The sequence below is a fragment of the Anabas testudineus genome, chromosome 4, assembly GCF_900324465.2.
Source record: "Anabas testudineus chromosome 4, fAnaTes1.2, whole genome shotgun sequence".
NCBI lineage: Eukaryota > Metazoa > Chordata > Actinopteri > Anabantiformes > Anabantidae > Anabas > Anabas testudineus.
Genome location: NC_046613.1, coordinates 2,921,024 through 2,936,545, shown reverse-complemented (window position 1 = coordinate 2,936,545; position 15,522 = coordinate 2,921,024). Strand labels below are relative to the sequence as shown.

The window sequence follows — 15,522 nt, the reverse complement described above, 5'->3', positions numbered from 1 at the left end:
AGTTATTATCTTTCAGGGTTGCATCAGTTTTTTTTTATTAAATTTCAAGAGGAAAAATATTTTACTATGGAATCATACTGCCTTAAGCAACATTGTTCTGAACTGACAATTCACTTTCAACTTTGTTTTTTCAGAAATGAAAGTAGAACTGATAATGGGTCAGACAGATACAAGGTTTTTTGTTACTCACCGTTTCTACCTTCATGTGAAAATCTGAAAAGCTGTTTATAACTTAGATTTTTTCTGCATATTATTCATTCTTTCAGTGATTTTTTTTCCTTGTTCACTGAAATGTTTTGTTAATTCAGATCAGGGGATTTAATAAAATTAACTTTGGTAAGGTGGCATTTAGTCTCTGTGGTATTTTGTTTCATTTCTACCTCCCAAGACAATGGTGACTGTTAATTAGTATTTAGTGGTTTAAGTTATTTTCAGAATTTGATATTTTTTCTACTTGATTAATTGAATATTTGGCAGGTATGACAGAACAATATTCTTGATCTTCTGATTCATTGGGTTCTGACTTGGTTAAACAGTGTTAGTCCATTGTGCATTTTGGTTTATAGGGTCAGTTTGGTTACTCCAGTTTTATCCCAGAAGGTTTTGGACTGTCTCATAAGTTTGTTGTGGCATTGATGGGGTTTGATTGGAGTTTGCTGTATAGCCAAGACAGAATGAACACACTGGTGTCCAGTAAGTATTCCTCATCAATAGATATCGAAAGATTGTGGTTGGTTGTATATTCACTGAAGTTGGGTCCAGTTTGTTTGTATGGGCTGCCTTTTGCTTTTGTTAATGCACAGTGGATTTTGCTCTTTCACTTGAACTTAAGGTATCAGATTTATTTTATTCATTATTAATAATTTATAAATTATTTATTTATTTCAAACAATGCAAAATAAACCACTGTCAGTTAAAAATATTTGTATGTAAACTGTATATTTCAATACTTTCTTACATTGCTTCTGCCTTCTACCTCAGCTAATGCCAAGCACAATCTTGACTGTGTGGACCACTTTTCAGTATGAAATGAGAACAGTCACCTCATGCAGCCTAACCCTCATTTAAAGTAGTGTCAGCAGTGAGGTGGTTTCCCTGATGTCTGTGCAAAACACCCTTGTGGTGTTCTACTGGGAAACTCCAGTGTTAAAGGAATTAGACATAACACTTTGCTTCTTCTTCTTCAGTCTTAGAGATTGGATGGTGTTCTGGGGGTGATGAGGGGTGTTTTTGTGGTTCATAGTGTTTTCTTTGATGACCAAACAGCAAAATTTTAGTCACCATGTGCCTTTGGAAAACTCAAGATGTTCTTTCCTTTTTTTCCTCTCCAGCTCCTTTAGTTTTAGTGTTGGTCTTTTAGATCCTTCTCCAATGTCCTCCTTGTCCAGTCTGTGAGTTATGGTGCGTGGCCCTCTCCTGTGGCATGTTCACTGTGGTGCCATATTCCTTCCACTTTGCTATAATGGATTTAATGGTACTTTGTGGGATATTCAAAGTTTTGGATTGTTTTTTTTATCATTTATACACTGCTCCAAAAAAAGGGAACACATAATCATTCCAATGTAATGAACAAGTCCATCACACTTCTGGGATATTAACCTGTCCAGTTAGGAAGCAACATTGATTAAAATAATAAAGTAAATCAATTTGACCTGCTGTTGTGCCAATGGAACAGACAACGGGTAGAGATTAGAGGCAATTAGCAAGACAACCCCTATTAAGGAATGGTTCTGAAGGTAGTGGCCACAGACCATTTCTCTGTCCTCATCCTTTCTGGCTGATTTTTGGTCACTTTTGCACTTTGCCAGTGCCCTAACCACTGGAGGTAGCATGAGGTGGCGTCTGCAACCCACAGAAGTTGCTGAGATAGTCCAGCTCATCCAGGATGGCACATTAATGCACACTGTAGCAAGAAGGTTTGCTGTGTCTCCCAGCACAGTGTCAAGAACATGGAGGAGGGACAGGAGACGGGTCTGTGCACCAGGAGACGTGGAGGGGGCTGTAGGAGGACAACAACCCAGCAGCAGGACCGTTATCTGCTCCTTTGTGCGGAGAAACAGAAGAAGCACTGCCAGAGCCCTACAAAATGACCTCCAGCAGGCCACTAATGTGCATTCTGTTCAAACTGTCAGTAACAGACTCCATTGGGTGGGCCCTGGGTTCCTTATGATGCATGACAATGCTAGGCCTCATGTAGCTGGAGTCGGTCAGCCGTTCCTGCATTATAAAGGCACTGATGTCATGGACTGGCCTGCCTGTTCCCCAGACCTGAATCCAATTAAGCACCTCTTGGACATCATCATGTCTCTTTCTATCCATCAATGCCACGTCACACCACACACTGTCCAGGAGCTGACTGATGCTCTGATCCAGGTCTGGGAGGAGATCCCTCAGGAGAACATACCCCTCAGGAGTGCATACAGGCATGTGGAGGCCACACACACTACTGAGCCTCATTAAGTATAGTATATAAGTATAGAGAGTTTCACTTAATTTTTTTGAGCAGTGTACTTCAATAAAATTGTATCCCTGATGCTTTTGGAGAGCTGTTGGTCTTCATCATGCTGCTGCCTTGATGCTCTCTTTTGCTTAGTGGTGTTGCCGACTATGGGGCTTTTTTGAAATTATTTGACACTTAAGACTCTGCCGTATTGGTGAGAAGGTGTCCCCCTCTTTAAGGCACGTTTGTCTATTTACACTGCACTTTTAAAACACTACAAAGTTGATGCGTGTCAAGTACAACATGATCATAAACTATTATGGTCACAGATATAGTTTCCTGCAGCAACATGTTGGGGATAAGATTGGAAGGAGAAATGCTACTTGGACTGCTGTTGTGGACTGTTGTGCAGTTGTGCAGCAGGAAGGAATTACTGGATAAAGTTTGAGTTGGAGTAAGACTGGGGTCTGGCTATTCATAATAATATACAACTGGTTGAGCTATAGAGTCACTGTTGAGTTCCTGTCAACTCCTAATGTCCTTTTTGTCCAAATGCATCACCATTATTATTGCATAACTATTACTGAGGCCAAAGTGGCATGGGAATACTCTAAGCTTTAGAAATTAGATTTGCAGTTTTAATTAATTTATTTATTTTTTTTCAAAAAATATGTTTATTATGGATTAGAGTGTGTAGGTTGATAGAAAAATAATTGATTTTTAACAAATTAATGTTTGCAGTAAACAGTAAAGGGGTCTGAATACTTTCCAGAGACTGTACATCTGCCTTTAAGTAGTTTTGTCTGTCAATTTATGGATGTAAAAGACTTACCTGACATTAAGAAGAGATGCATAGGCCTCACTGCCAGCTAAGACATAACTAATCCCAATAGAAATACTGGAGACAGATGAAAAGAGAAAAAAGAGAAGAGAAAGATTGTCAGTTTTTACACAACAATTGGTCATCATGCACTATCCCTTAAAAATTAGGATGTTGTCTCATCATGGTGCTTGAGGTTATGAACAGCTACAGTAAAATATTGAATTTTAAAATATATTTATTTGCACACCAGAATCCCTCCCTCATATTTGCTCAAAATAAAAGCGTTCTTTTTCAGCTACTTAAAGTAAAGAAGTAAAGGTTTTGTTGCACAGTGGCCCTCAATGCGAGGTTTAAATCCTGACTGTGGCCTACCTCCAGTAGGGATCCTCAGTCAAGCCCCAAAATCACATCATGTCAGAAATGTGTTTGGCTGTTAACAAAATGGTGTGATTTTATATAAGACCTGTATGTTGATGAACATTAGAAATCAGTGTTTACTTTAGTCTGCAATTCAAAGAAAAGGATGAGAGTTTTTTAAAGACCAACATCTGTTCAATTTCTTATTAGACTGAGCCTCTATAATCTTTTAACAGTTGGTCGTTGAGGCTGCCGAACTATTCATAGTTTCTCCACAAAGCAAAATGTTATTTTGGGGAGCTGAGTTACATGCTTTCAGATCTTGAAAAGATGTGAACAAATTCAGGAGGTCTCATGCAAGCTAGTCCTCTCATCTACAACAGCTTTATTTTATTTTATTTTTTACCTAACCAAATAACAGAACCAAAGATGTCAAAGCTGAACTAAAGTTGAGCTAAACTGAGTTAAAGGGAAATATTTCTTTTATTGATTATAAATATTCAGGTTAATTTAAATCATCTGGGATTAAAGGTCATATTTTTGGCTAATTTCGTGAGAAACTCTGAATGCCTCTCCTACAGTAGAGTCCCACCTAACTGTCCACTTAGTCATGAGTGTATCACTAGCCTAACAAGTTATAGCAAAAATTCAGCAGCCCTTTATTATGCAACAGTGGACTCATACATAGTTTGTGATATAAGGATGGATAGGACCATGGCAGTTTTCATAGAAATCAAAAGTAACTGAAACTGTTTGTGTATGTTTATGTTATGTTCATTTGAGCATGAAAACAACACCTGCATGCTTGATTTTATCAACAAACAATTTATTTAGTATTTTTAACTTAATTACAATGCATGGTCACTGTGAATTATGGGTGGGTGCATGTATCTGTATGTTGTACAATAGCTCCACTATGTAGGGCAGTACATTAAGACCAAGGGGCACCAAGGGTAAAAGACGCAGGTCATGCTTTGTGTGGTGTGTGCGCAGTCGAGCCTCTGCATTGATCGACTACTAAGCCTCCTTGAACACAATGAGAGAACAATCGATTGGCCAGGTGCTACAGAGCAGTTTGCACACTGATAACAATACCCTCTACCAGTAATCCTAAAAGCCCCTTCCCCCTCCACGGTGCCAATGGACAGCCAGCCCTTACCCTAAAAGAGGTCATATTTTTGTGTCATGCATCAGTGTTTCCTCAAATAAACAATAAATATTTTCCAGATCATTACTTTTACTGAGTGACACCGACAGACCATTAGTTTGGGGAAATACAATGCAGTTGCCATTAGGAAAAAGTAGACATTCTTTTGTGATTTAAAAAGTATTTTTGTGTTGGTGACTGTACTGTGTATTCCTATATATAGTGAACATGGCTCAACTAGCCCCAGTGATCTCTTGAGTAATTCAACATCCTTTTTAATAAAAAACTATGACTGAAAACAGGGCGGTTGAAAGCCCAGGACTGCAGCTGCTGCAGCACTGAATATATTCTGTCAGTATTTGGCTCAAGCTTGTAACTCACAATCTCAACATTGTGCAGCAGAAGCCAATGATATAAAGTGTGAACCTCAAGGACAGGTTTTACACACATCTGCTGTGTTTCTTCAGAATAACACTGAAATAATGTTGTAGTATCTCTCCTGCATTGTAGGGGTACTGCATTGTAGTCCAGTAACAATGACCAAACAGAGGAGAGAGTCTAACATGCATGTTATAATTTCATAGGTCAGGAGTCACTATTTAAGCTTCATCCTGTATTGATCTGAGTACATCCAAATAATTGTTGTATTCATGTGAATTTCAGTGACCCTTAAAAGACACATGGTGGGTGAAATGGTTTTAACATGTTGATGGTACATAACTATAGCTATATAACTATGGCAAAAGTGGAAATGAAAAATAACAGCTCAAGTCAACAGAGGTTGAACTTAACATACATCCAGAGTAGACTGAAGTGATGGGAAAATACTCTCACCCACATACAGTACCACATCCCACACTTAGTGGTATTTAATTTATGACTTTTAAATGTTGCAATATTAAGATCCTGTAAAGATCATGGCCATGGTAACTTACAATTGCAGGAGGAGGATGCAATTGAAGGCGTGGCTCATGGGTCGTGATAGGAAGAGGCGGCCAAGCAGATGGAGGTTGGGCTGTAGGCTTGCAGTTTGTTTGTGCAGAGCTACAGCATCTGGCTGCAGCAAACCTGTATCTGAAAAACAGAGACAAAACAAAAGATTAAAAAACTTTCGAGAAAGTTTTTATCTCCTTACTTGTAAGAGGGTCATAACCCCACAACTGACCCCCACAATAACCTGAAAGGGAACATAGTCATAAATGCTTTCTTTTCCAGGAGACTAAAATTAAGAGGAAGAGAGCCTCAACAGACACTAGTACCTTCTACAAAGACAGCTAAGCAGCCAATCCAGATTGTGCTGCCTGTTTATGGTGTACTAACTTTGATGCAATTGGTCCTGACATAGAGTGTATAATTAAACATGATAGTCAAAACAAGCATGTTAAATTAATGGCAAACAAGCATGTTAAATTAATGGAAAAGCAGAAGTCTGTTATGTAAGAGTAGGGCATTGACACACACACACAGACTCACACACACTCAAACACGGAACCATCATCACCATCTGTGCAGGAGCTTGAGGTTAAAATAAAGTCTCTATGCTAGCAACTGCACAGCATGCACATGCAGCTTTAATGGGTAAGAGAGGTTTTTGTCAGATAATGAAGGCTTGACTGTATTAATGTAAAAATGTAATATATATTTAACAGTGCTTTCTCATCTTAACTTTGTTTTTATTAGTTACTGTTGTGAAAAATCCTGTGTATAAAAAAGTGTAGAAAGGTCTTATTTGTTCCAGTCTAAAATAAGTGGTTGAAAAAACATTTAGGTATTGTTTTATTTGCACTGGCCAGACAGTGCCAACATGAACTACTACATACGGTATACTGTTAAACAGTTTTACAAAAAAAGGACCCTTTATTGTCCTCTCTACAAAGATGAATAAAAAAATCAAAAACTAAAAAAGTATTCAAAGTAACCCCCCTATTTTACAGCATCGCTGGTACTGCCAACTGGTTTAGGAAGTCAAACAAATAGTTACACACCTGCATACACTTCTCAAAAAGGTTATTGAAAAGCACAAGTCTTGGTACGTCACAAAATGTTCCCATTTACAGGTGCTGGTCATTAGAATATCAAAAGTTGATTTATTTCACTAATTCCTTTGAAGAGGTGAAACTTGTATAATATATTCATGCATTACACACAGACACATATACTTCAAGTGTTTATTTTTTGTTATTTTGATGATTAGATTGATGATTGACAATTAACGAAAAACCCAAATTCAGTATCTCAGAAAATTAGAATATTACTTAAGACCAATACAAAGAAAGGATCTTTAGAAATCTTGGCCAACTGAAAAGTATGTGCATGAAAAGTATGAGCATGTAGAGCACTCAATACTTAGTTGGGGCTCCTTTTGCTTGAATTACCGCAGCAATGCGGCGTGGCATGGAGTCGATCAGTCTGCGGCACTGCTCAGGTGTTATGAGAGCCCAGGTTGCTCTGATAGTGGCCTTCAGCTCTTCTGCATTGTTGGGTCTGGCATCACATCTTCCTCTTCACAATATCCCATAGCTTTCCTATGGGGTTAAGATCAGGCGAGTTTGCTGGCCAGTTAAGAACAGGAATACCATGGTCCTTACACTAGGTACTGGAAGATTTGGCACTGTGTGCAGGTGCCAAGTCCTGTTTGAAAATTAAATCTGCATCTCCCTAAAGTTGGTCAGCAGCAGGAAGCAGGAAGTGCTCTAAGACTTCCTGGTATACAGCTGCTCCAACACAGTGGAGCAACACCAGAAGATGACATGGTACCGCAAACCATCACTGACTGAAACTTTACGCTGGACCTCAAGCAACGTGGATTCTGTGCCTCTCCTCTCTTCCTCCAGACTCTGGGACCCTGATTTCCAAAGGAAATGCAAAATTTACTTTCATCAGAGAACAGAGTCCTTTTTGTCTTTAGCCCAGGAGAGATGCTTCAGACACTGTCTGTTGTTCAAGAGTGGCTTGACACAAGGACTGCGACAGCTGAAACTCTTGTCTTGCATACGTCTGTGCGTAGTGGTTCTTGAAGCACTGACTCCAGTTGCAGTCCACTCTTTGTGAATCTCCCCCACATTTTTGAATGGGTTTCGTTTCACAATTATCTCCTGGGTGCGGTTATCCCTATTGCTTGTACACTTTTTTCTCCCACATCTTTTCCTTCCCTTCGCCTCTCTATTAATTTGCTTGGACACAGAGCTCTGTGAACAGCCAGCCTCTTTGGCAATGACCTTTTGTTTCTTGCCCTCCTTGTGCAAGGTGTCAATGGTCGTCTTTTGGACAACTGTCAAATCAGCAGTCTTCCCCATGATTGTGTAGCCTACGGAACTAGACTGAGAGACCATTTGAAGGCATTTGCAGGTGTTTCGAGTTATTTCGCTGATTAGAGTGTGGAAAGATCCTTTCTTTGTATTGATCTTAAGTAATATTCTAATTTTCTGAGATACTGAATTTGGGTTTTCATTAGTTTTCAGTTCTAATCATCAAAATTAAAAGAAATAAACCCTTGAAATATATGAGTCTGTGTGTAATGCATGAATATAATATACAAGTTTCAGTTTTTGAACAGAATTAGTGAAATAAATCAACTTTTTGATGATATTCTAATGATATGACCAGCAGCTGTACACATTCTTTAGAGATTCAAGTCTGACTTTCCAATATCAGGAAAATAACATTTTTCCTTTTAGAAATAAAAAGTTGAATCCATTAACTCACCATTTCTGAGTTCGGTACACTGATCGAGGTTTAGCTGATATACACTGCTCAAAAAAATAAAGGAACATTTTGAAAACATTTCAAATGGTTTCAAATGATTTCAATGGGAAAAAAATTATGCTGGATATTTATACTGATGCGGACTGGGTGATGTGTTAGGATTAAAAGGATGCCACATCGTTTGGAAATTAAAATTATCAACCTACAGAGGGCTAAATTCAAAGACACCCTTAAAATTACAGTGGAAAAACTATGCAGCAGGTTAGTCAATTTTACTGAAATTTCATTCAATAGGGCCCCCACGTGCTTGTATGCATGCCTGACAGCATCCATCATCTCCTAATGAGATGATGGATGATGCCCAGGGGTATCTCCTCCCCGATCTGGTCCAAGGCATCACTGAGCAACTGGACAGTCTGAGGTGCAACCTGACGGGACTGGATGGACCAAAACATAATATCCCAGAGGAGTTCTATTGGATTTTAGCCAGGCGAGCTTGGGTGTCAGTCAATGGTATCAATTCCTCCATCCTCCAAGAACTGCCAGCATGCTCTCACCACATGAGGTGGGCAATATAGTCACCAGGAGCTACCGAAGACCCACTGTCAGATCCTACAGAGGTGCAGTGGGTCAAAGATTTCATCCTGATACCTAATAGCACTCAGGGTGCTGTTGTCTAGCCTGTAGTGGTCTGTGCGTCTCTCCATTGATATGTCTCCCCAGACCATTACTGACCCACCACCAAACCAGTCATGCTAAACAATGGAACAGACAGCATAACGTTATCCACGGCTTCTCCCGACCTTTCATGTCTGTCATGTGTCCAGGGTGAACCTGCTCTCATCTGTGAAAAGCACAGGGGCCCAGTGGCAGATTCTAGTGTTCTATAGCAAATGCCAATTAAGCTCCACGGTGCCAGGCAGTGAGCTCCGGGCCCACAGATTTCTCATGAAATCTGTTTCTGACTGTTTGGTTATAACAACAACAACAACAATAATAATAATACATTTATTTATAAGACACTTTTCTAAACATGTGTTACAAAGTACTTCACATAAGAAACAAAAACACAGGTAGCCTAACAAGTCCAACTTGTGCAAGCACTAGGCAAATAGTAGAACCAGGCTCAAGTAAGTCAGCCATCTGCCTCGACCGGTTGGGGTGCGGGAAACAATCAACAATAAAAGCAAAATTTACAACAACTTCAACATCAGTCCTTTAGAAAGCCAGTTCCAAAGGATAGATGGGGGGAACTCAATCCCATTCATCTAAGTTAATAGGAAATCGTCTTAAAGAAGGAGTCGTTCCTATTAAAAGGAGTTCAGGAAAGTTTGCAAATTTAAAAGATGTTACTGAGTTAGCTCATCTTATCTCCTCGGGCAAATTGTTCCAGAGTTTGTGGGCTCTAAATGCAAAAGCTCTAGTTTTCATTCTAACTTCGGTGACATACAGAAGATCTCTACCAGAGGATCTCAGGCTACGTGCAGGCTCATAAGGCTTTAACAGCTGGGTATATACAGTAGATGGGTTAAGTTATAAATAAAACCTTAAAATCAATCCTAAAACATACTGGCAGCCAGTGCAAAGAAGCTAAGACAGGAATGATGTGTTCATATTTTTTTTTTCTAGTTAAGAGTCTTGCAGCTGAGTTCTGAACAATCTGGAGCCGATTAAAAGATTTATGGCTGAGACAGGTAAACAGACTGTCGCAATAGTAAAGGCGTGAGGAAATAAATGCATGTAAGATCACTTCTGTGTCATAATATTATAGAATTGAACGTTTTGGAGATATTTCTAAGGTGATAAAAACATGTCTGAACAAGCTTAGTGACATGATGCTCAAATTTTTGTTTACTTTCAAACAAAACACCAAGACTTTTTGCAGCGGGCTTAGAGTTATGTAAAGGAGAATCCCTACAGGGCAAAATTTAGCTGCACGAAATTTTGAGCGAATTAACTTTTTATCTTATGTAGACACTCAAGTAAGGAAGTCTTCCAGGGTCAGGGCCTTAAATAGACAGTACAGCTGACTGTCATCAGCATAGCAATGGAAAGAAACACTGTCTTTAAAAGTAGCATGTCCTAGAGGGAGCATGTACAGAGAAAATAAGATTATAAGATAAGAGAATAAGAGAAGACTCCGTACCTTACAGGAGAAAAGGATGACTTGCACTCATTAAGGAAAACACAAAACGATCTATTGGACAGGTATGAAGAGAACCAGTTCAGTGCAGTACCTTCTATTCCAGCCCAGTGCTTTAGTCGGTCCAACAAAATGTGGACATCTACTGTATCAAAAGCAGCACTAAGATCAAGGAGGACAAGAACAGAGCACATACCAGAGTCAGAGGCCAACAGAATATCATTAGTCACTTTTAGTAGGGCGGTCTCTGTACTGTGATGTTTGCGAAAAACCAGTTTGGAATTGGTCACAAATATTATAGTTCTCTGCAGCTAGAAATAAGTGTTTAGAGTAGTACTTTTCTAAAATATTAGATATGAAAGGTAGTTTGGAGATTGGTATTGGTAAGGAGAGAAGGATCTAGTCCAGGTTTTTCAAAAGAGGCTGCACACAACCTCTAATAATCTGGGACATATCGAGCGGACAGAGAAGTCATAAAAATATTTGGAAGAGAAGGTGCAAGCAAATCAATTATAGAGATTAATAACTTAGCTGGAATGACATCAACTGGGTTAAAAAATGGTTTTATACTTGAGACATTTTGCAGTAGCTCAGACACACAAAGATCATCATCAGATTGCACAAAGCAGATACCGGTCTTGTTGATGGGTTAAGGACACTGCCAGGCCTTCTTATACTGCCATGTCCAGCTCTCCTAGAGTAACTACCTGTCTCCTGGGATCTTATCTGTGCTCTTGAGACTGTCCTGTGAGACACAGCAAACCTTCTGACAATGGCACGTACTGATGTGACATCCTGGAGGACTTGGACTGCCTGTTTAACCTCTGTAGGGTCAAGGTATCGCCTCATGCTACCAGTAGTTAGACTGAGCCTAGCTAAATGCAAAACTAAAACTGCTATTATAAAAAAACTAATTGTTGCCCCTAAAGTTCACCTGTTGTTAATTTCGTTAACACTAAAGCAGCTGACCCTCTGCTACTTAACCGACCAGATTAATATCTCAGAGGTTTAACTGACTCTGACTAAAAAGTGTTCCTTTAATTTTTATGAGCAGCGTAGTTCTACCAGGTGTGCTAAATCAGAAACTCATTGTGGAGGAGTTAGTTAATAATAGATATCTTTACACTGAGTTTACGTCAAGTCAATTTACAAACTCAAAAAAACATGATGGACCAACCATCTCTGCACTAGTAAGTACAGAATCAGTTCGTATAAGCCAGTGATTTTAAGGCTTTTATTGAAAATGAGATATGGCAAGTTACACACAAAACAAATTAGCCATTACAAAGTACAATTATTTTTGTCAGTGGGTTAGCAGCTTAAAAGTAAAGGCCAAAGCAGCCAGTGGTCCATATAATTATAAATCAGATCTCAAATCATGGGTTAAACCTTTTGTGAAGGTTTCAGTGTAAATTGCTTAATTTCATTGTCAGCTATTCACAGGCAAACTAGGCCAAGTTAGAAAAAATGTTTCAAAGGCTCTCCAATTATCCTGTTGCAGGAAAGGGATCAAAGTGAAGTTTAGAAAATAGGCAGCAGGTATTCTCAGACATAGCCTGGAGAGTTATGCTGTGTTAGGGGAATATGTGTAATAGCAGTATGTGTAATCCTGAATTAATGTATGAATAAACCATTAACTGTATAATCTGCTTAATAACCTCTTCACTAATCCACCAATAAGCATGGTTGGACAGTTTTCTGTGTACAGTTTGATGTCCCTGAGGGTCTGAAAGAATAAACACATCTGGATAGTGTTTGACCATGTGATGCATGGATAATGGAAATGACAAAAAAGGCAGTGTGCTGGGGCTATTAAACCTTAACAATTAAATTGTTTATTTTTGTACCTTCTTGCATACAGGGAAAGACATCTCTTGTCATTTCACTATTGAAAAGAATGTTTTCGTCATGCTGGTTGCACATAGCTACATACGTAACAGAAAATAATTGAGAAGCACGAGTTTAACTTAACATTTTATAAATAATAAAACTTAAATATACAAACAAATTAGGTAAAGTGTGAAGTATGTGTTCGGCCTTTGCAAAGCAGAAGATTAAGTTATTTGTTATTAGACACTTTTAATTTTGAAAAAAAAAAAAAAAAGGTTTCTTACTTGCTTCTGCATTTTCACCTTCATCCTCATCTTCGTCCTCTGTAGGGTCTGGATCCTCCATGCCCACCTGATCCATCACAATACATTCTGCAACACCTGTCTAGGATTAACCGGATTAATTCAAGCTGTAAATAAAATTAAGGTAAACTCTCTCATCTGTCAATTAAAACTTTTTTTTTTTCACACATGTAACCAGTAATTCCCTACCAGTAAGTAGGGATCTGAGTGCCGTCAGAGTCCCATTCACCTGTTTCAACTTTACAATGACATGTCCTGACAAGGAAGCCTCAATTGTCAGAGGAGCATTCAGGCATGAAAGAGTCTTCAAGGACATGTTGGACTTGTTGGAATTTGCAGATAGACGAAGATTCTAAGGTGGTAGTTTCTAATATTTCTGCAGGCTACAGGATCCACAGAGCATGGAGCCACTCCCACATTGTCCCCACTGGAGTGAAGTTGACCACCAGACCCCGTGCCAGATATATGAGCCTTTTTAACTGCTAAAATCAGTACAGACAATAAAGTATGTCATCAGATACCTTACCTTCTCACTGCTATTGTCTGCCAGGCTTTTTCTGTTTAAAGAGGAGGAGGCTAAAATTTAACATTTGTTCAGCTGCTTACCTTTAGAGACTCCAGCTGCACCACCTGACATTTCTGAAGAAGCTCCACAAACAGGTAGATAAGCAGGGCCTACAGGGCATACAAATAAATTCTTTTACTCTTGGAATGGGTGTGGTTCGTTCATGCCTGTGTGAACTGTACATCAGTGCATTTACCCTCACTTCAGTAACCAGTCACTAGTGTATCAAATAAAAAAAACCTGATAGCTCTCACACTGAGCATTAAAAAGAAAAACTTGTTGGAATCTGTTCTTTTTAAAATTACTGTAGTGTTCAAGCTCCCGTAATGTAAATCAACAGGACACTGCAGTGTAAACATTGTAGCCCTCGTCTTGCCATTTCTCCCTTATTAACATTTAATGGAAAATACGAGTCATCACATTTGTGTCTTTTTTCCCCTTGTTAAAGGCATTAGGTTGAGCTGTAGTAGTCTTAGTGAGTGGGTTAGTGTTAAATAGCAGCTGCTTTTGAACATGCTGACAGATTCCAAAGAATGTGGTATTGGAGACTGTTGAGAGTCATTTTTGCTCATTTCTTCAAGTTGAACAGACAATGCCAGTCTTTATAGATGATAAGCATCTATGTATAACCTACCTGGACAAAGAAGCCAATGAGAAAGGAGATGAGGAAAGGCACAAGTCCAGAATGACCTATCGTTACTGGAAGACCTAGAAATAGATAAAAAGAACCTGAATCTGAAGCCCACCTAAGTCGTTTTGAAGACATCTGTAAGCATATCCAGCGGCTAATCTTCCTCACTCACAGACACACCTTTCTGCTTTAGCCTTCCATAAAATTTAACGGCTGGTGCTGATTTCAATATGAGAATTAAGTGATTGAACAAGTATTAACTTGGAAAGGCCCCACCTTTGTGAAACTACATGAAGACCCTGCTGAAAACAAAGCAGTAAAATGTAATGTTCCATGTAATTTTGCACCTCTATAAAATATCTCTGTGGTGTTAACTACACTTCATAAACCACAGCTAAATTTGCTCTGCCAATGAAAGCCAAGAGATGTACAGAGCCTTAATTATCTTCAATATGAACTTATTACAAAAAGGAATTCTGGAAAAAATAACTTAGAATTTAGTCCAGCAAAGTTTTTTTTCCTTTGATATTTGTAGAGTCATACATAACATCTGTATATAATAAATGTAAAGCAGTACAAATTTTCAGAAAAATGACACTATATGAATGGGCTGTCATACAAAAATATTGCTATAGCACTCTTTGCTGTTGAACAGAAGTACCTAAATTTTATGCAGGTTCAGCAGGTTCACCAGGAGATCTGCTGCCACAAAGCAGTTTCAGTGTAACTTAGCATAGAGACATCTTAAAGGTGGATATTTTGGACAGACATGTAGAGACGATGATGTTATCTCCTTCATGTGAATTTCACTCACATTATATGACTAACATAAGCCATTATGATATCTCACTCACTCAAGCTAATAAGTGCTTTACTATATAATCAACTAAAAATTAAACTTTTAAACATTAAAGTAAAGTTGCTATATGTTTCCCGTTTACGGAATTACCTTCAGAAGCTGAGTAGGGATAGAAATGGTGAAAAGTCTAAGCTCATAATGACAGCTGAGGTCTCTTCAGATTCAAACATTGGCACATTCATGCTCAGAGGTTTTGTAGTCTGGCCATGTAGACTAGTAGTGTGACCTTGTGACCACTGTTTTCAGTGGTAGAAAGAACTGAGATTCTTGTATTTAAAAAAAATTATATATATTGATGGTTTATACTTTTAACTCCACTTAATTTATAATATGACATTTGTAGCTATTTAACTGTCACTTTGCAGATTAAGATTACTACAAAACATAACCAATAAAATATTTCCTCAGGAACATTCACTACCAGTAGCATATGAAGCAATTTAGACTAGGTCTGTCTTTATCAGCTGCAAAATTAATGTGACAAACACATAAATGCATCAATGCCTCTTCCTGAATTGTGTGTTTGCTGATTCGTTGGTCTGCCTGGATTTCCTGGGCCCCTTGCCTAGTATATTGCAACATGCCTCATGCTGCACCCTGTTTGAATTCTTTTTGGACACTTAAATCTTGCTCTGCACTTAAAACCATTATTTTAAAAAAAATCTACTTACACCCAATAAAACTAAGAGTCTTTCTAGAGCACTTCCTAGATATTTGCTT

General features: G+C 38.6%; 1 protein-coding gene across 2 annotated transcripts in view; it reads right to left on the bottom strand.

The window, feature by feature from the left end:
• Nucleotides 1-15,522, bottom strand: part of si:ch211-51h4.2 — a 57,297-nt gene that overhangs the window by 34,753 nt on the left and 7,022 nt on the right. For both annotated transcript variants that reach the window (XM_026345969.1, XM_026345970.1), the window contains 5 exons: nucleotides 13,947-14,020; nucleotides 13,354-13,422; nucleotides 12,730-12,829; nucleotides 5,703-5,841; nucleotides 3,273-3,338 (listed from right to left, as the gene is read on the bottom strand). In XM_026345969.1, the coding sequence (XP_026201754.1) occupies nucleotides 3,273-3,338; nucleotides 5,703-5,841; nucleotides 12,730-12,829; nucleotides 13,354-13,422; nucleotides 13,947-14,020 (448 nt within the window). The remainder of the gene's footprint in view (nucleotides 1-3,272; nucleotides 3,339-5,702; nucleotides 5,842-12,729; nucleotides 12,830-13,353; nucleotides 13,423-13,946; nucleotides 14,021-15,522) is intronic.